Source organism: Trichophyton benhamiae (assembly GCF_000151125.1).
Source record: "Trichophyton benhamiae CBS 112371 chromosome Unknown contig01535.1, whole genome shotgun sequence".
Classification (NCBI taxonomy): domain Eukaryota; kingdom Fungi; phylum Ascomycota; class Eurotiomycetes; order Onygenales; family Arthrodermataceae; genus Trichophyton; species Trichophyton benhamiae.
This window is the reverse complement of record NW_003315109.1, coordinates 602906-620674: the sequence shown is the minus strand read 5'-3', so window position 1 is coordinate 620674 and position 17769 is coordinate 602906. Positions and strand designations below refer to the sequence as shown.

Below are 17769 nucleotides of genomic sequence, written 5' to 3'. Positions count from 1 at the left end.
TTATACAACTCAGAATTGACACCAGATAGCTTTTTGGTAAGTTAATTGCGTGGTAGGGCTCCTTTTTGATCACGTATTAGTTATACAACCCTCACGCGGGCCCAAGTCCAGCAACATGACGGTACACAGAGCCAAATTTGACCCTGAGTATGACCTGCACTCATGTACTTCCTCGAGATTATAAAGATTGACAAATTATAGGGTCCTTCTGAGTGCACCACGCCGCTCAGCATGTGTGCCAAACCCGGCAGGAACGCTTCTAGCCTATACACAGTCAACGTATAGCTTCGAATCCCATTCATCACACACGGAATTAATTATCCTTGACCTCGCCTCAAAGAAGACAAGGGTCCTCACCAACTCCTACAGTGGAAGTCCGCAATGGCTGGATGATAACCAGCTTATTTGGCTGAAAGAGGAGAGCAACGGAAATACAAGTTTCATTGTCACCGAGGTTGCGGGTGATTCTAAGCCCTACGTTGCTGGCGTGATCCCCGGCACTGTATCGAATCTCAAGGTTACTAGGTTGTCAAAAGACCACTTTGCTTTTGCTGTCAGTGGAAAAGCAAACTCAAACGGGACACTCTTCAACCCTTCCAATGTGAAAAAGCCTGTCAGCTCCGGCAAGATCTATACCTCTCTATTTGTGAGACACTGGGATGAATATACTCAAGATGAGAAGCAAACGATATGGATTGGAACGTTACATAAGTCTTCCCTTTCTGGACCTGACGCATCGCAGTACTCTGTGTCCGGTTTAAAGAATGTGTTCAAGCTATTCAATCTCCCTCATCGTGTTGAATCTCCAATTCTGCCCTTTGGCGGATCTGATCATTTCGACATTTGCCCCAAAGGAGTGGTCTTTGTTAGCAAGGACCCCACTCTTAACGATGCTCTTCACACTAAATGTGTCTGTTATGTGTGCCCCATTCCGTTTGCTACCTTGACCGAATCCGTCAATCCCATGGAAGCGAAGGCAGTCACGGCTGCATCACTTGAGGGCGCTTTAACTTCCCCGGTAATATCTTCGGTCAATAACACACTAGCTTTCCTTGCCATGCGGGAAGATGGATATGAGTCGGATAAGAACAGGGTGGTTATAGCAAAGGGCGTATTTGACCAGGAATCAGAGACTATTGAGCTTTTTGCCAGTGAGGACAACAAGGGCGCGTGGGACCGCAGCCCTAGCTCATTGGTATGGGCCCATGACGATTCTTCACTTATAATTAAGGCAGAAGATACTGGCAGGGGGCTCGTCTTCCAGGTTCCGATGGGAGATGCAAAGGCCTTGACTACTGCCAACTTGCTCAATATCTCCTCGACTGGTTCGGTTGTGGATGTAGCTTCCACTCCTAAGGGCCTTTTCCTCACAAGCAGCAGTCTTGTGGAAAGCAGTTTATACTCATTAGTGGAAGCTAAACACCAAGGAGAAACCAAGGAAATCTCGTCGGCTACAAATAACGGTTCATCCTTTGGTCTGTCGCCATCTCAAGTCAGTGAAACTTGGTGGAAGGGTGCCAATGGCCACCCTGTCCATGCCTGGGTTATTAAGCCCTCCAACTTTAAACCAGGCGGAAAATACCCTCTGGCATTCCTTGTCCATGGTGGCCCCCAAGGAGCATGGAACGATCAGTGGAGCACTCGATGGAACCCTCTAATCTTTGCCGAGCAGGGATACGTGGTCGTCACACCAAACCCCACCGGAAGCACTGGTTATGGACAAGGCTTCACTGATGCCATTAGAGGGTCTTGGGGTGGCCTACCTTACGAAGATCTAGTCAAATGCTTTGAACATATTGAAAACAATCTCACCTTCGTGGACACTGACCGGGCTGTCGCCTTGGGCGCATCGTACGGTGGATTCATGATGAACTGGATTCAGGGACATGAGCTGGGAAGGAAGTTCAAGGCTTTGGTCACTCATGATGGAATTTTCAGCACTAAATTCTCCCTGGCCGCCGAGGAGCTGTACTTCCCTATTCATGATCTCAATGGGATCTACTGGAAGAACCCTGAAAGCTGGATAAAATGGGATCCCTCCGAGTTCATCAATGAATGGAAGACCCCTCACCTTGTCATTCACAGCGAGCGTGACTACCGACTTACAATCGCTGAAGGCCTTGCTCTTTTCAACGCACTTCAGCTGCGTGGCGTGGAGAGTGCCCTTTTGACATTCCCGGATGAGAACCATTGGGTCATTAAGCCCGAGAACTCCTTGCTCTGGCACAGAGCTGTGATCAACTGGATCAACAAATATGCAGGGCTCCCCCTATGGCTTGACAAGGAGGGCAATAACTGTTTCCCGGAAGATCTGACTCCAATGAAATAACCACTCCAGCTGTCCTCTAAGCCCTGTTAATACGCACCCTACCATATATTTTTTCGGAATAACATGCTGCAAAAGATAAGATTACAACAGGTTTAAGTCCAGACCAAGTAGAAATGAGATATAATATGTTTTTTTGTCTTCTCTAGTAATATACAGGTTCTCAACAAGGAAGCCTTGTCTGCCGGCAGACGAGTACAGTCATAAAGCCATAAACACATAAAATCATAACGTCATAATGTCATGTCCATAAACATCCTGTAATTCCCCCAAGGTCGTTGCATCAAATAGTCATGTAGCCGATGGCATGTTGGCAAGGTAGTATATGAGAGCCACTATTGTCTAGTCGTGGCAGTTGTTCTTCGGTGAGACGAAGACGGTTGGACTTGGCTCTGCGGGTGTGGAACGTGCTAAGAGCCGCTATCCGCTGTTTCGGAACAGTCATCCGGAAAGCTTAAAAAAGCATATCTAAAAGATGATATCACACAGAGCAAACACATCAGTGGAAACAGTTCGAAGCTGGCGGGAGAGAAAGGGAATGAAAGAACATACCTTGCTTTTGGGAATAATCCCGCCTTTATTCCCCCCCAGAATACAGTGTTTTTTTGTTTTTTGTTTTTTGTTTTTTGTTTTTTGTTTTGTTTGAAGGCGCATGCATACAGTGTAATCACAGTGGTGTCGAACTTCGCACTGTGCGATCATTGTATCGACGCTGGGAGAGAGTAGTAAACGGTTAGCAAGTGATTAGATCAAGTATGGGAGGATATGATAACTGAATAGCATACCTAGAAGCGAAGGCACACGCGCCTTTATTCCTTTTTTTTTTTTTTTTTTTTTAGTTGGTCTCGGTGTATGCGTATCTGATCTTCGTGATCCATCTTTGGATCGAGGACCTCTTTGAGGCCAACTCCTTGCTAATCTCGGCCGCTCGGGCCGCTCTCGCCTGTTGACTAACGAGAGCTTGTTCGACGTATTGTTGGTATGCCACTTCGCCGAAAGTGGCTCGGATCGACTCCGCCTCTGGGGTAGAGCAAAGGAAGTCTAAAAAGGGGGTGTCCTCGGTTCGGTTGAGGGAGTCGGCGAGGGAACCGATTGTGGGCAGGGCGTGAGAAGGACCACAAGTGTACATTTGCGTGTATGCCATACTGGCAGTGACAGGCGGGTAGACGTGATAAGATATATGTACAGGTATAAAGTATCACGGGCACACCAATTGACGAGTGTGCGGATCAGCAAGAAGGTGAAGCAAGTGGGTGGGCGACACACGCACAGGAGAGCAATACGGGGAGAAAAAAAAGAGGAAAAAGAAGAAAGGGAAAGGAAGACAGAGAGGAAAAGATGGGGTTTATATAGGCGGTTTTGACAAAGTTGCTGAATATCTGGAACCGGCGTCATATATTCCTAATCGGGATATCGAACCAGTGGTTGGTGTCATAGTCGACGTCAGTTTGGAAGCTCATGGAAGCGAAACGGTGGCGGATATTGAGGAATAGGAGTAGGCAGACGGTGATGATGGGAGAGGTAGGGGTAGAGGTAGGGGGCCAGGAGCGTGAGAAGGGGGGATAGGGGAGCAGGTTAGAACAGATATTGATAGTATAGTAGAACAGGATATTGTATTGGTATATCCAGGAGACCTGGTGCTAGCTATTGTACATAGTGATGGCAACGTAGGCACTGGAAGAGACCACGGAGGTGTTGGATAAGTAGTATATGGCCATGTAGGTAAATGGTATAGCGGCCACAGGATATTTCGTAGCTATACAGACGGATATACCTATGAGTCGTAGTGATATAGCTGTGTAATAAGCGGTGGAGGTGGAGCTGGAGTTTGATGCTCTTGTTGGGATAAAGTAGGTAGTCGAGGAAGGCTGCGGTGGAGCGTCAGAGAGTAGGACGGCCGGTCTTTTTATGTAGACTCTTTGCTTGTAGCGGAATATGGTAGAGATAGAGAGTCAGGCAGTCCGTGTGAATGTTCTCCGGGTCGTGATAATGCCTGTGTTGGCCCGTTAATGAGCGTATCTGCACCTGCATTACGGTGGCCCAAGGAAGGAGAGACCCTCTGTGGCGGCATCAGTATAGCAGCAAACAGCCTCTTGATGGTGAGATACGTTGAGCTTCACGACTTCTAGTGTGATAAGAGAGGAAGAATACGCATCAGGCGATCTTTCTGCCGATGTTTCCTATACCCCTTCCCACGACACTGAGAATTATCTCGCCGTCGTCAGAGTCAGGGGCGTCTCTCACACCCCATCCGGCGGCCCCAAGCTTGCTCAAATCCCTGGCAAGACGGACAACGGTTTCATCAGAGACGACATCACGGCCGACCTGCAGACGTCCTACGTCCTCTGAACCCATAGACATGAGGGTGAGCATAGTCGGAGCCGCAACTTTGGACACACAGCCACCGGTAGCAATCGACTCCAGCAGCTGATATGCACACTGCTTCCCAATATCTTCTGGAGGCTGTCCGCCAGAGGGTGGAGAGGCTACATCAGCAGAGTACAGACAGCCGGTGGACGATTCGGCTACGAGAGAAAGACCAAAACCCACGCCTATCTTCTTCTTAGCAGCAGGGTTATTCCTCTCTGGAGCAGGGACCAAGGGAGCAGATGAGACGTCAGAGAAGATATAGGTATCAGATACGAAGGGGTTGAGGACCCCTCTAGCCACATCAATCATGCGTGCGTTATTGCTACCAGAAACGCCAGTTGAGTACGCTACCCCACGGATCTTCTTTACTCTGCCGGGATTCAAGAGATGCAGGGTCTTGGGAAGGCGAACTTGGTGGCCGAAAACAAGCTGCACCTCCCCGCCGCCTCCCTTCCCATTAGGCCCAGGGTTTGACCTCCGCAGCACACGCAATTCAACGTTGTTGGAAATACCAAATTGAGCATAGAGCGGGAGAATCGCTGTCCGCACGCTATCGACGGACATATCACCCGATGGGGTAGAGGAGGTGATGACGCCAGGGCCGGTGAAAAGGACATTCACGGGGGCCTTGGAGAAGGGGGCAAGGAGGCACAAGGGGAGCAGAAAGTAGCTGACTCCGCGAGTGCATCCAGCCGGCAGCTCATGTGTAACTACGCCGCGGCTTGCGCCCACTCCAGCAGCACTACCCGTGATCAGGCCGGGTTTATAGAGCAAGATGGTGCCTGTGTAGGAGACTTCGAGGTGGGAGCCATTGGTGACTGCTTCCAAAAGGCGCAGAAACGAGATTTCGTAGGGCGTCAGGCCGGGATTGAGGGAGGCCGAGCGGATCTGGGAGACGTGAATAGCCCTTCCGGTGATGGTCGACAGGACCAGGCGAAGGGCAAGACCTTCATGGCCAGTGAAGCGCACCGGGGGCTGTGAGGTGGCGGCCATTATATCAGGTAGACGAGGCCAATTCGATCCCTATCGAGACATCTCCTTGCGTTGTCTTCGCTGCCTTTATCTAATTCCACAAGATATCAAGCATTCGCAGCAAACATCAACAAATATCAACAAATATCAACAAATATCAACAAACAATCAATATTCAACCTCGCTGTCCGTCGTCGTTTTTGAATATCAAAGAAAAAAAAAAAAATATCAAAAAAAGAAAAAAAAATCCCGGAGAGGATAAACTTTCCGCCGAGACGAGGCTTTTTATTTTCTTTTTTTATTTTTTTATTTTTATTTTTATTTTTTTCTTTTCTTTCGCGGGACAAAAAAAAAAAATCGGAAAAAGCAAAGAAATAAAAAAAAAAAGATCCGGAGGAGAAACGAAGAAAGCGAACCGAGAGAGAGTCATAAAAAGTCCGAGTCCTTGCGTCGTCGCTGCTGGTCTCTTTTTGTATAAAGAGAGAACCGGCCCGGGTCCTGACATGCGAGCGCCTGGCGCGGAGAGACGTCTGCTCAGGGTGTAGATGGGATGTGCTGGCCTCGCCTCGCGTGCCTGAACTACTACAGCTTCTTAGACGGCGTCACAGCACAGCACAGCACAGCACAGACGAATAGAAGAATACTTGATATACAACGATGTTGCCTCCTGCATTGAACATCCCCAAGTGGTACGTCTGCTGAAAGACTCCCCGAGACTGCCGGATGGCGTCTGGTGCCTGTTTGCTGACCTCTCCCCCCCCCTCCCCGAATGTGCAGGCTGAAGGAGAACGGACATCTTCTCAAACCGCCGGTTAGCAACTACTGCGTCTACCACCCGTCGTCCAAGGCCACGCAGGGATACACGGTCATGGTGGTGGGCGGGCCCAATGCCCGGACCGACTACCACATCAACAGCACGCCGGAGTTCTTCTACCAGCACAAGGGCTCGATCGTGATCAAGGTGGTCGACACCTCCACCAGCCCGCCGACCTTCCAGGACATCCCCGTCCACGAGGGCTCGCTCTATCTCCTGCCTCCCAACACCCCGCACTCGCCCGTCAGGTTCGCGGACACGGTGGGCGTGGTGCTGGAGGTACCCCGGCCCAAGGGTGCCAAAGACACGCTGCGCTGGTACTGCAGGGAGTGCAAGAGCATCGTCTGGGAGAAGAGCTTTGTCTGCACCGACCTGGGCACCCAGCTGAACGGCATCATCGACGACTTTGCTAACGACGAGAGCAAGCGTGAGTGCAAGAAGTGCGGGTGTCTGGCTCCCGTCAGATATGGGGATGGCGAGGTCGTCCAGCCTCCTCGTTTCCTGGAAGACGAATAAACGGCTTCTTCTTCTTCTTCTTCTTCTTCTTCTTCTTCTTCTTCTTCTTCTTCTTCTTCTTTGTTTCGTTGCGGTTGCCGTACGCAATCTAACTAACAGTGGGAAATGGGGAGTGGGAGTGGGAGTGTGGGATCGGCGTTTGCATAGATTCCCCCCTTTTTATTCTTCTTCAATCTGGGTTGTCTTCTTTTAAGGCCCCCTTGTTTCTTTCATCGAAGGGTATTCGCGCAATGATCCAGCAATGCCTTGTTCCTTTTTTCTTGAACGAAAGGGTGAAAAGAAAAGAAAAACAGCAGAATAATACCTCTCTTCTCTTGTGTCTCTGCCTTGCTCGGCGTCCCTGTTCTGATGTCAGTATACCACGGTATCTCCCTCCAGGTCCAGGTCGCTGGAGTGATGATCACCGAATAATGTCAGGGATAGGGATATCATGCATGAGAAGAAAGAGTGGATAGAGAAATCAGATGTGTATGATATTGATTATAGACACTAATAGGGGGATAAAGTAAGTAATTATTTCTTTTTTTTTTGGCCAGTCCTGGTACATGGAAAAACGAAGAGAGAGTGAGTGTGTGAGTGAGTGTGTGAGAGAGAAGCAAAACCCCAACTGAGTCCGAAAGACCTCTTTCAAACAAAGCGAAGCGAGAGAAAAGCGAGGTATATTAAAACAAAAGGGAATAAAAAGGGTGGGTAAATGTAAAGGAAATAAAAAAGGGAAAAAAAACCTGCAAGGCTATGCTGAACTGGAAGCATGTACACTGGGAGAATGTCGGGGGATGGGTATACCGTGCAATCGTATACCGAAAGTCATGGTTGAAAAGCAGATGGAGTGGTATAGGGGGGGTATGGTGGGCATTCTTCTTCTTCTTCCTTCAATGAACATGCATCATGGCCGTGAGTCAAGTGCCGAAAATATCAGAGGCCATCAGTAAGTATTAAAGAGGATATAGGACCGTAATAGCGAACGTCGGGACAGTCGCAAATAAGCAAGAAAAAGGAAGACTGCGCCGAGATACTCGCATTAAATAGCAGCAGATGGATGACACGCTGAAGAGAAAACAAAAGCGTTATGAATGAGCGTGAACGAAGTCTGGTCTGTTCTCAGTTTACTCGTCAAAGGGGCAGTCGATGCTTTCATGGCCGTCTCGTTCACACAGGGCACACCATTTCGACTCATCGATGACGCCAGATGACTTTCCAGCAACAGGCGCCATGGACGAAGAAGGGATGCCACCAATACCCTTGAGGCCTTCCAGCACGACGTCTCTGCCGGTCCGCTGGGAGCTAGGGCTGCCCTGTTTGACAGACGCGGACGCGGACGCGGATCCGTTAGCCTCTGGAGTGGTGGACGATGGCTTGCGGGTGGAGGAGAAGCTGCTGTCCATGCTGTCATGAAGCGCGGAATCGATCGAGGCCTGGACAAAACCGCTTCTCTCCGGTGGCCCGGTCACTGGCGGTGGCTGGGTTGCGGGTTGAAGGCTCGCCGGGTGGCTGGTTGGCTTGCTTGCACCCATCGTGCCAAACATATTGGTGCAGGTGAGGATGTCATGTCCGCTGGTCTCGCAGATCTCGCACCAGGCTGCACTGCCATCGTCCGTGCTAGACGATTGGGCATCAAGGGTGTTGCCCTGGCCAGGAGAGTTCTCGGTCCAGTCTCCGGGGACGATCGTGCGGTCCGAAAGCGTGTGTGCATGGCTTGGTACGCTAGGGCCGGCCCTCTCGCTGGCCGGCTGTGCATTCTTGTGGACTCTCAGGGGCGAGGTGGTGATTGTGCCACTGCGGGTATGTCCACGAAAGGCATTTGTCTGCGCCTGGCCCATTTCGACCTCTTGCTGCAGCTCGCTGATCCGCTGGGTTTTATGCTCCAGAGCGGCTTCGAGCTCCTGAATACGTAAGTCCATCTTCGACAGCTGGTCATTGGCATCATAGTCTCCATCAGACGGCCCCTTTCCTTGTCCTATGCCGTTTTGCTGGAGGAACGCTTGCGAAGTTGGGTCTCCACGGCTGAGGGAGTGAATGATAGCTTTAAGCCCGCGAATCTCGTCGTCCTTTTGCTCCAGGTCTCTGATCGTAGGATGGTGCCTACTCGACCCTTCAGCTGAGGACTCGCCGTCCTGGAATGAGCCTGATGATCTCTCCCGTTCTTGCTTGAGCTCCAAGCGGGTTCTCTCAACCTCTCCACGCAGGTATTCGACTTCACCCCTGGCCTCAGCCTCTCCTCTCCTAGCATCTTCGAGGCCTTCCTCGAGTTCGGATACGAGTTCCTCTAGCTGCTTGAGTTGCAGGGCCACTGTCTCGACATCTTCGCCGCGAGACTGAAGCTCCCTGTTTGCCTGGAGCAGCTCTTCGATTCGCTTCTCGTATACCCGCTCAGTCTCGGAAGCTGCTACTTCGAGAGTATCAAGGGTACTCCTGAAATCCGCCCTATGGCTATCAAATTCTGCCGTGAGAGCAGATATCTTGTCGTTTTTCTCCTTCAGCTGTGCTCTGACCTGGAGAGCATCCAGCCCTTCCAGCTCGGTGACACACTGCTGGAACTCTGCAAGGGTTGCTGCCTGGACCTCCAGTTGCTTGTCACGCTCACGAAGCTGCATTTCCAGCTCCCTCGTCCGGTCGTTTATATCAGAGTCTTCGAGGGCGGGTGTGCGAACAGCATCCGTCCGTTTCGGAGTTGTGCTCTCCATGCTGATCCTAGATGACGGTCTGCTCGCCGGTCTACTCTTGAGCGGCGTACGTGGCCGTCCATTCATGGGAGGGCCCTTTGGCATACCAGACGGCGTGCGTAGACCACTAACATTCAACTTTGGCGATGGTAGAGGTGCACCCTTGCTGGGTGAATCCGGCCGCGGCAACGAGGGCCGTCGAATCCTTGGTCTGGCAGTCGAGGACAGGTTCAACCCAGGCCCAACAGATCTACTGAAGTTCGTAATCGACGGGCCACTCCTCGCAGATGTTGCTGTCAGCTGTGGCGCTACCGCTCGTCTCGTCACGTATTTCGAGTTGTTCATGGGCACGAATATGCCCGAGCCGGGGATCGAGGTCGTAAAGTAGTGTCTTCCGTCGACGTCTCCGCTGTTCTTCCCTCTGCCAGCCAGCTCTGGCGCCAGCTCGACGCCAGCAAACCTGCCCGGCTTGCCTGCTACCGGGCCCAGGAACCTCACTGTCCCGTACATCCCACCTGGCACGTTGACCAGGTCGCCGACCTGGACGTCGTCAGCGGCCGTCATGGTGTCACAGTCCTTTTTTCCCTTTATAGCATCAGACAAATGGCCACGAGATCGTCTCAAAACATCGTAAGCTCCCAAAACTGCCCGTCTCGAGGTTCGTCAGCCGTGATCTCAGCAGTAAGACTCGAGTAGTAGAGTGTAGTGAGAGAGGCTTCAAACAACGGTTACAGACTCCGGCTAGTTGGTAGGACTCGGACAAGAGGAAAAAAGGAGCTGAAACCGAGAACGAAACCCCAGAGAAGGTCAGAGAAGGTCGAAAAAGCAAAGACGGCAACGGGTGAATCCCTTGTGGCTTGCCTGGGCCGAGCAGCGGAGGATGGAGGGAGGAAAAGGAGCTGGCCTGAGGGTGCTGTTTATTTGTTTATGACCGTTTTTAGCGGCTGATCAGGGTCCAAGGAGGATGGAACACGCGCGGCAGACGGAGCAGCGGCTGAGGGAGCCCTCGTTAATATGATATGCAGGAGATGCGCTGGTAGCAAGGGAGTGTCTGTCTGTGTCGAGCGTTCTTGGGCGTGGTAGTTTATAATGTAGTTGGTTGGTGAAGTCGCAGCTTTTTTTTATTTTATTTTTTTTTTTCGACGGTGAGGAAGAGAAAAGCCACCTCGTCGGTTCTCGCGGCCTCAGCCACAGCCGCGCATCCTCCAAGCATCAAACAACGACTATCTCGACCTTCTCCAGCTTTCTCCAGCCTGCGATCCTGGCGCTGCCGACTAGTCATTGGACACGGACGAGATACTAGGAGGGTCAAGACTGCATTTGAAACCGCCGTTTTAGCCTGTTGGTCGGCGCTGGCCTCCTTTTCTGCAGCCGTCAATTCTGCTCTCTTGCTGCTGTTACTGCTGCTACTATTACGAACCCCCCGGCTTCATCGTCTATCCAGCGACAGCGAGGACGGTGACAATGGCGCAGTACTTCTTCGACCTCCTCTACACCTTCACGGACTGTCTCTGCTGCTTCCCGAGCTCGCCGCAGCTGAAGATCAACAACCGGAGCTTCAAGCTGCTGCGTCTTCTCGGAGAGGTACGACTTCAATTATGCAGATTATCCCCCCAAATTTGCGAGCATGTCTAATGAATCTGGGCTTCTAGGGCGGCTTCTCCTACGTCTATCTCGTCCAGGATAAGAGCACAGACGAGCTCTTTGCGCTCAAGAAGATACGGTGTCCGTTCGGTCAAGAATCCGTCTCACTCGCCCTCAAGGAAGTCGAAGCATACAGCTTGTTCACTCCTAACCGCAACATCATCCATTCCATCGACTACTCGGTCGTGACTGAGTCTGGGTCGAAATTCAGATCAGATGGCGCAGATGCCGGGTCAAAAACCGTGTACATTCTTCTGCCGTACTACCAGCGAGGGAACCTTCAGGACGCCATCAACGCCAATCTGGTCAACCACACCTCGTTCCCAGAGAGAGACCTGATGATATTAATGCTCGGAGTAGCCAGGGCGCTGAAGTGTATGCATCAGTACAAGGTGAAGGACTCTGCATCGAGAGGGAATGGCAATGGAGCCGCAAAGGGCAAATCAAAGGGCAAGCCGAGCAGACGGACGAGTCGACGGGTTGATGACGATGAAGACGAGTCTGAACATGAGCCTCTGATGGAGGGTGAAGTTGCAATCAGCCAGGAGGGCGTGGAGGAGGGTGAATACAGACCGTATTCCCACCGAGACATCAAGCCTGGTATATACGTCCCCTCAAGCTGTCATCATATGACGAGCATCACTAATACATATGTAGGGAACATTATGATAGATGACGACGGCAAGACGCCAATCCTCATGGATCTAGGATCCCTCAGCCCAAGTCCCATCGCAATCACATCTCGCTCCCTCGCCATAGCTGTCCAGGACACCGCTGCCGAACACAGCACCATGCCATACCGTGCGCCAGAGCTGTTCGACGTGAAGACAGGCTCCATTATCGACGAGAAAGTAGACATCTGGTCTCTAGGCTGCACACTATACGCTTGTCTCGTAGGCAAGAGTCCGTTTGAAGCCCGCAGTGAAGAGACAGGTGGCAGTTTGGCCATGTGCGTTCTTGGAGGCGACTGGCGATTCCCCGACGAGAAGGGCGGAAATACGGATGCTGGAAAGGGTAAAACCAGGGTCCCTTCGCAAGGGAATGTTGGTGATGCTGGTTCAACCGAGAGTGGAGGTATAAGCCCACCAGTAAAGGAGCTGGTTCGGCGTTGCTTACGAGTTGAGCCGGCTGAACGGCCAGACATCGACGAGCTGATTGCTCTGATCAAAGAGACCATACAGCAACTGCCGGAGAATTAGGTGGCAGTTTCGTGGGATTATACGGCTGCCAAAGTTGGCAGATGTGCTTCTACTATGTACTTTATTTGATGACCTTTATTTTTTTTTTTTTTTATATCCAACTTACTCACTTTCTTTTATGACCAGGTATACTCTGGCAAACCTTTTGAGGATACAGCATTGCGCCAGATACCACTGGCCCCAGGCAGTCTTCAATTCTATATATTTTCATGACTTCCATAAAGACCTAGCAGGCCCGTATTTATACCCAGAACTTATGAAACGGGAGAAACGACTTTCTACTAAATCCTCTATTCTACTTCCCTCGAACTCCGTTACAAATCAGTCCTGGAAAACCTCTGGATGCAGAGAAAGGAGCTTCTGCCTAGCTTCGACAACAGCAGCCTTCACCTCGGGGTTTAGACTCCCGTTCTCTGCCAGTTCTTTCAGTTTAGCTATCCACAGCTTGAGAATGTCAGAGCCCGATGGTTCGCCACGCCCTCCTGGTAACTTAGCCAGCTTATCATTGACAAGGGTAGGAGACAACAAGATATACTGGGCAGCGACCATAGCCCGTGTGTCCCGCTCAAGCCCTGGGGAAAGATTCTCCCCCAGACCTTTGATGATCTCGATAAGAGGATACCTACCGCTATCTGGGACGTGGCTTTCGATGCGGAGTTCGATACACCGTGCGATAAAGGATGATAGGGATACCCATGTTTCCTTCATAGTTTCCGAGGTTATTTCGTGTCCTTGATATGTTAGTAGAAACCAGACTGGAGGCAAAACTGGGCTGGATCATACGGTAAGCATCACGCCAACGGTTTGAGAGACTCTCAGTAAAGAGAGTATCCGTCACAAATAGATCACCCTAAATTCAAAGTCAAAAGCTGCCATCAGATATAATCAAGGGGGAAAAGTGCAGGACATACATTCCAGCGCTTGAAAGGCTTTGGCGGAATCCTATGCAGTTCTAAAACGAGATGCGCTAGATCTTCTTGCCTGTTATCTTTATAGGAGAGAAGTTCAACCGCATCGAGGATGATTTCATAGAGCGCTCCCTCGACTCCTCCCACTCCATCAGGATGGTATTTGAAGAGAGGGCCCGAGTCGAGATTTCTGTCCCAGTAGTAGGTGTCAATTACCCTTGCAGCGTCTACCGGGCAGATTGTAGCCAGAAGCAAGTCCTTGATAATGAGAGCAAAATCATGTTCAACAACCCCTTCCTCGCTGCCATTGGAAGAAATCCATTCGTCGTGGAGTTTGATGAGCCACGGCTCCTCTGTCTGGGCCATGCTGACGACTGACGGATATAGCCGAGGGATAAGTGAGAGAGAGGGAGAGAGAGAGAGAGAGAGGGTTGAACAGACGGATCGACGAAAGACCGGGGGAACAAGGCTCGGTTTGCCTGTCCGTACATATATACCCCTTTACCCCCACTCCTTCACAGCAGTCTTGTCTCGATATATAAATTTAGCTGACTTGCCGCCGCGGTGGAGACCTCGGGAAGAGCCTAATTAACTAGCTAAATGCTAAAATGAGCCGCTTCGCTTGACTCCAAAGGACCAGCCTCAGCAACCTTCGATATCCACACTGTTTTATTTCGCCAGCCAAAACCTAGGGCTCCAGCTCTCCGCAGCTCCTACTAGTACTGCCTTGAATACTTCAGCTAAGAGCATGGGCAAGTAAACATCTCTCTTACCATGAAAGCTGCAAGTTAACTAGTAACGTAACTACGCTTAACCCTTTGAGAAAACTTGAGGATGTGTAGAAATTCAAAAGCCAAAGAATTGGTTCCTTTTGCCATTAAGGGCTTGGAATTCAACATTCACCTCCTGGGCAGCCAATACTGGTTCCTAAGTGTGCACCGTCGATGCCAATGATGGTCAAGGCTGCATTAATTACGCCACCAATTCCTTCCCCGGCCATAAATCCTGCTGCTACAGCATACGCGTACGATTCAAAAGAGCCGCTGTTCCTTCTTTTCCATACCATGGCTATCACTGTACCAATAAGCATGGCTGTACTGTACTGCGTGGTAGGAATGAGAAACGCCATAGCCATAGTCATCATATTTGGATGGTAGTTACGCATCCATGCCCATTTGCCTATCCACAGATGATGCCGAACCAGGACCACAATTGAGCCTATGACAGACATTATTATGGAGAACTGTACGCTGGTTTTAGGAACGGGAAATTCGGGATCTGTTACGGCCACTGCTGCTGCACGCCACGCGGAGGCAGCAGGGGCTGTAAATGGGCACGTCTGACCCGTGGCTCCGTTCTTGCTATGTGGTTCACCACCTGTAGATAGAATGCAAGGATATGCACTAGCAAACACAGAGAACACCGCAGGGGCGAGGAAGACGGCGAAGAATGTTCCTATGGCTTGGGCAGCATACTGTGTGCATGGCGGAGTGTTAAGCAGAAATCCGACTCGGAAATCTCCCGTGAGGTCTATCGTTGATTAGCTCGGGTATTCTAGAAGCGGGAAAGTATAAAACCCATACCACAGGCTTGATTGGCACCTATGCTAGCTAAAGCTCCTCCGAGTAAGTTAACCCTTTGGGAACTCTCTAGTTTCCACTCCGGGCCCCGAGTTGTCGCTCCTAGAACTAGCTGGGAGGCCTTTGAAATGGCACTAAGGGGTGTAATATCTAGACTATAGTCAATATCACATTGTACCTTCTTCTGATGTAGTATAGGGGTGTGAATATATACCTGTTGCACCAGTTGACTGGATGGCAATGACTGAGAAGGTGAATGCCAGGACCAGTGAGAGAATCGAAGAAGCAACCGGGATATCGAACTGCAGCTTGCTCACCACACAGGTCAATATAAGGACAGCAATAAGTCCCGGTAACCACATCCACGTTTTAATTCCTCCGTCCATAGCCTGATTTGTCCTAAGATCGTCTTCTTCAGTAAGATGTTTATATTTATGCCTGCTCTCTTGCAGCCGTGATAGTATGTTCTTGCAGGCTTTGCATATTTCTATTCCTGTAAGCCAGAAAACCCTCCATTGACAGGCGAGCTCTGTCTATAGGTTAGTGACTGATAGTAGCAAATAGATATTGACACATGATATTCTTACCTGTGAATCCAACAACTATCATACACGCAACTCCAGGCCATAGAAGCCAATATCTAGGGCTAGGATGAGTTGCATTGGCGAACTCCTTTGAAAAAGAGATGTAGGACACCAATCCATCCCATTTACTATCTTCTGAAACCGGTTTACCAAATGCAAGTCCGTGTTTTGTAATAATTGGCCCGACAATACCCCTATCAATGAGTTAAATCAGAAAGTTGATAAGTAGCAATACAGTCCAGATGGACTTACCATGCTAATACAGATCCAAAAACAAAAGACAATGCAACGTTCATATCAACTAGCATTCCAGTACCTATAAACGCCGGTGTCCACTCTATAAACCATCCCCAGCTCTGAATGGCGAACATAGTCGAAGGTAAAACCCCTGAAAGCGCAAGCCAAGTGAAAATATGCCAGTCCTATAGTGACCACGATCAAAACGTTCTAAATTAGCCATAATCCCGCACAGATAGCTGATTGGAACTGTTGCTTACCCAAAGAATTCCAGGAGCATATTGAGACATAACCCTAAGCACCAGTGCAAATGCAAAAGCAAACGCTAAAGCCACCATCTTCTGACGAGCCAGCCATGATCCTCCAGCGGCAAGATGCATGCCGGAAATCGTGATTGCGGTCGCAGAAGAAGATGGAAAAACAAGATTGAGCTCCTTAGCAACTTGGAAAATAAAGAATTTGCGCACTTTGATATGTGCTAATTAGCATTGCAATCGGGATAGTATTTCGGCATAATTAATGGATACTGAGACCAAATACTTACGAGGCGTTGCAAAGAATAAGCCAAAATATCCACCGGCTGCAGTAAGCACGGTGACACGCAGGAAGTCTCTCCATGGGGTATCAAGCAAGTTCAACTGATACATCGCTGGGAAGGCAGAGACAAACACACTCGATAACCCCCCAGCCGCCGTAGCAGCGGTTTGAACAATGTTGTTCTCCTGTGGCCCGAAGAAACCGCCTAGTAAAGACGAGGGCGCAAAATAGGAAGACCATGATTTGAGCACTGCAAACCCTATAATCGACTATGTCTGACGTTAGAAAGGGGTATGCATTGCAAGTAACGCAAGGTCGAATGGGCTTACGCCAAATATGTTTGCTGACGAGGTCCAGCCAGCTCGGAGACCAAGGTATATGTTCGATGCATTCACCAAAGCACCACAGGAGATCCCAACAAGCAGTGCTCGGAAGGTCAGAATCTTCTTCTCGTTCCGGGTGCCTGAGGAGCCGGGCAAAGGGAACGGTCTAAACGGGTCCTTTGCAAAGCTCTCCTGCGCTGACTCGTACAAACGAGGTCCCTCCTCGTCCTCTTCTGGGATGCGACTGGAAGTAGAGAGTAGCTTGTCCTGCTCGGCATCGTCATCGCATATGGATGCACTATCAGCCGTGTCTATGTCGTCTTTCGGTTGTTCTGAAGGGTATCTGCATAGGTGGTCAGCGGTAGTCCTAGATGAATAGTTACGGGGGGGAAGATCGGACATGGAGCTCAATTCATGCATGGCTGCGCTTCTGGCTGGGCCCCTAGGAAGCTAGGAGGCTACGTATGTAGTCGCATAGCCATCACCACTCGGCTGAACGCAAAGCAGGCCATGCAGCGAGGTCGTCAGCTGGGCTATTTATACAGAGCCGGGTACCCGCGTCGACGGTGGCGGCCAATCATCTCGTCGTTGAGCCGGTTATTCTTAGCTAGCTAGCGATGCCTATTGAGTGCTGATAGCGGCCAAAGCACAAGACAAAGGCGAGTATGAAACCTGCTGGAGAAACAAAGAATCGGAGCATATTAGCAGAGCTAATAGCTGTTATACTGGCCTGGAGAGTTGGAAAGCGGTCGTCGTGCACGTTATAGAGGGACTTACGATCGATTATCTTCAAGGACTCGGGGAAAAGGGGCTGATGGAGCCATGCAGTTAGCTGGAGCAAACATAGTCCAGCAAGTCTCTGATAGCATGCAGCTCCGGCGATATCTAGTAGGGAGGAGTCGCCAGTCACCTAGTGGACAGACATCTGAAGAGGGAGATGCAGGCCAAAGGGACTAACAAATAGATCGAAATATATGGTAATAATAAGGGGATTAATCAACTATAAAAAAAAGAGCCCTGTAGCATTAACAAAGTACACACAAAATTCGCAGCATAATACACAGACAGTCCAGAGAACGAATTTAATAGAATAAGA

The 17769-nt window shown here is 50.2% G+C and overlaps 8 protein-coding genes across 8 annotated transcripts; 3 read left to right on the top strand and 5 right to left on the bottom strand.

Annotated features, from left to right (window-relative positions):
- Nucleotides 1-115: 115 nt before the first annotated feature.
- On the top strand, nt 116-2329 carry ARB_06511 (uncharacterized protein; the record flags this gene model as incomplete). Its single annotated transcript, XM_003015342.1, has 2 exons — nt 116-147; nt 286-2329. The coding sequence occupies 2 exons, from the start codon at nt 116-118 to the stop codon at nt 2327-2329; spliced, it is 2076 nt and encodes a 691-aa protein (XP_003015388.1).
- A 2151-nt stretch (nt 2330-4480) lies between these two features.
- On the bottom strand, nt 4481-5689 carry ARB_06510 (uncharacterized protein; the record flags this gene model as incomplete). Its single annotated transcript, XM_003015341.1, has 1 exon — nt 4481-5689. One exon carries the CDS (start codon nt 5687-5689, stop codon nt 4481-4483), a length of 1209 nt encoding a protein of 402 aa, XP_003015387.1.
- Nucleotides 5690-6325: 636 nt separating this feature from the next.
- On the top strand, nt 6326-7090 carry ARB_06509 (3-hydroxyanthranilate 3,4-dioxygenase, putative; the record flags this gene model as incomplete). Its single annotated transcript, XM_003015340.1, has 3 exons — nt 6326-6357; nt 6446-6909; nt 6972-7090. 3 exons carry the CDS (start codon nt 6326-6328, stop codon nt 7088-7090), a joined length of 615 nt encoding a protein of 204 aa, XP_003015386.1.
- A 1014-nt stretch (nt 7091-8104) lies between these two features.
- ARB_06508 (uncharacterized protein) lies at nt 8105-10225 on the bottom strand (the record flags this gene model as incomplete). Its single annotated transcript, XM_003015339.1, has 1 exon — nt 8105-10225. The coding sequence occupies one exon, from the start codon at nt 10223-10225 to the stop codon at nt 8105-8107; it is 2121 nt and encodes a 706-aa protein (XP_003015385.1).
- Nucleotides 10226-11125: 900 nt separating this feature from the next.
- Nucleotides 11126-12504, top strand: ARB_06507 (uncharacterized protein; the record flags this gene model as incomplete). The annotated part of the gene is made up of 2 exons (XM_003015338.1): nt 11126-11245; nt 11314-12504. The coding sequence occupies 2 exons, from the start codon at nt 11126-11128 to the stop codon at nt 12502-12504; spliced, it is 1311 nt and encodes a 436-aa protein (XP_003015384.1).
- Nucleotides 12505-12825: 321 nt separating this feature from the next.
- Nucleotides 12826-13212, bottom strand: ARB_06506 (uncharacterized protein; the record flags this gene model as incomplete). Its single annotated transcript, XM_003015337.1, has 1 exon — nt 12826-13212. One exon carries the CDS (start codon nt 13210-13212, stop codon nt 12826-12828), a length of 387 nt encoding a protein of 128 aa, XP_003015383.1.
- A 167-nt stretch (nt 13213-13379) lies between these two features.
- Nucleotides 13380-13778, bottom strand: ARB_06505 (uncharacterized protein; the record flags this gene model as incomplete). The annotated part of the gene is made up of 1 exon (XM_003015336.1): nt 13380-13778. One exon carries the CDS (start codon nt 13776-13778, stop codon nt 13380-13382), a length of 399 nt encoding a protein of 132 aa, XP_003015382.1.
- A 1381-nt stretch (nt 13779-15159) lies between these two features.
- ARB_06504 (uncharacterized protein) lies at nt 15160-17093 on the bottom strand (the record flags this gene model as incomplete). Its single annotated transcript, XM_003015335.1, has 6 exons — nt 15160-15521; nt 15580-15770; nt 15829-15998; nt 16074-16291; nt 16358-16619; nt 16680-17093. 6 exons carry the CDS (start codon nt 17091-17093, stop codon nt 15160-15162), a joined length of 1617 nt encoding a protein of 538 aa, XP_003015381.1.
- Between the last annotated feature and the right edge of the window lie 676 nt (nt 17094-17769).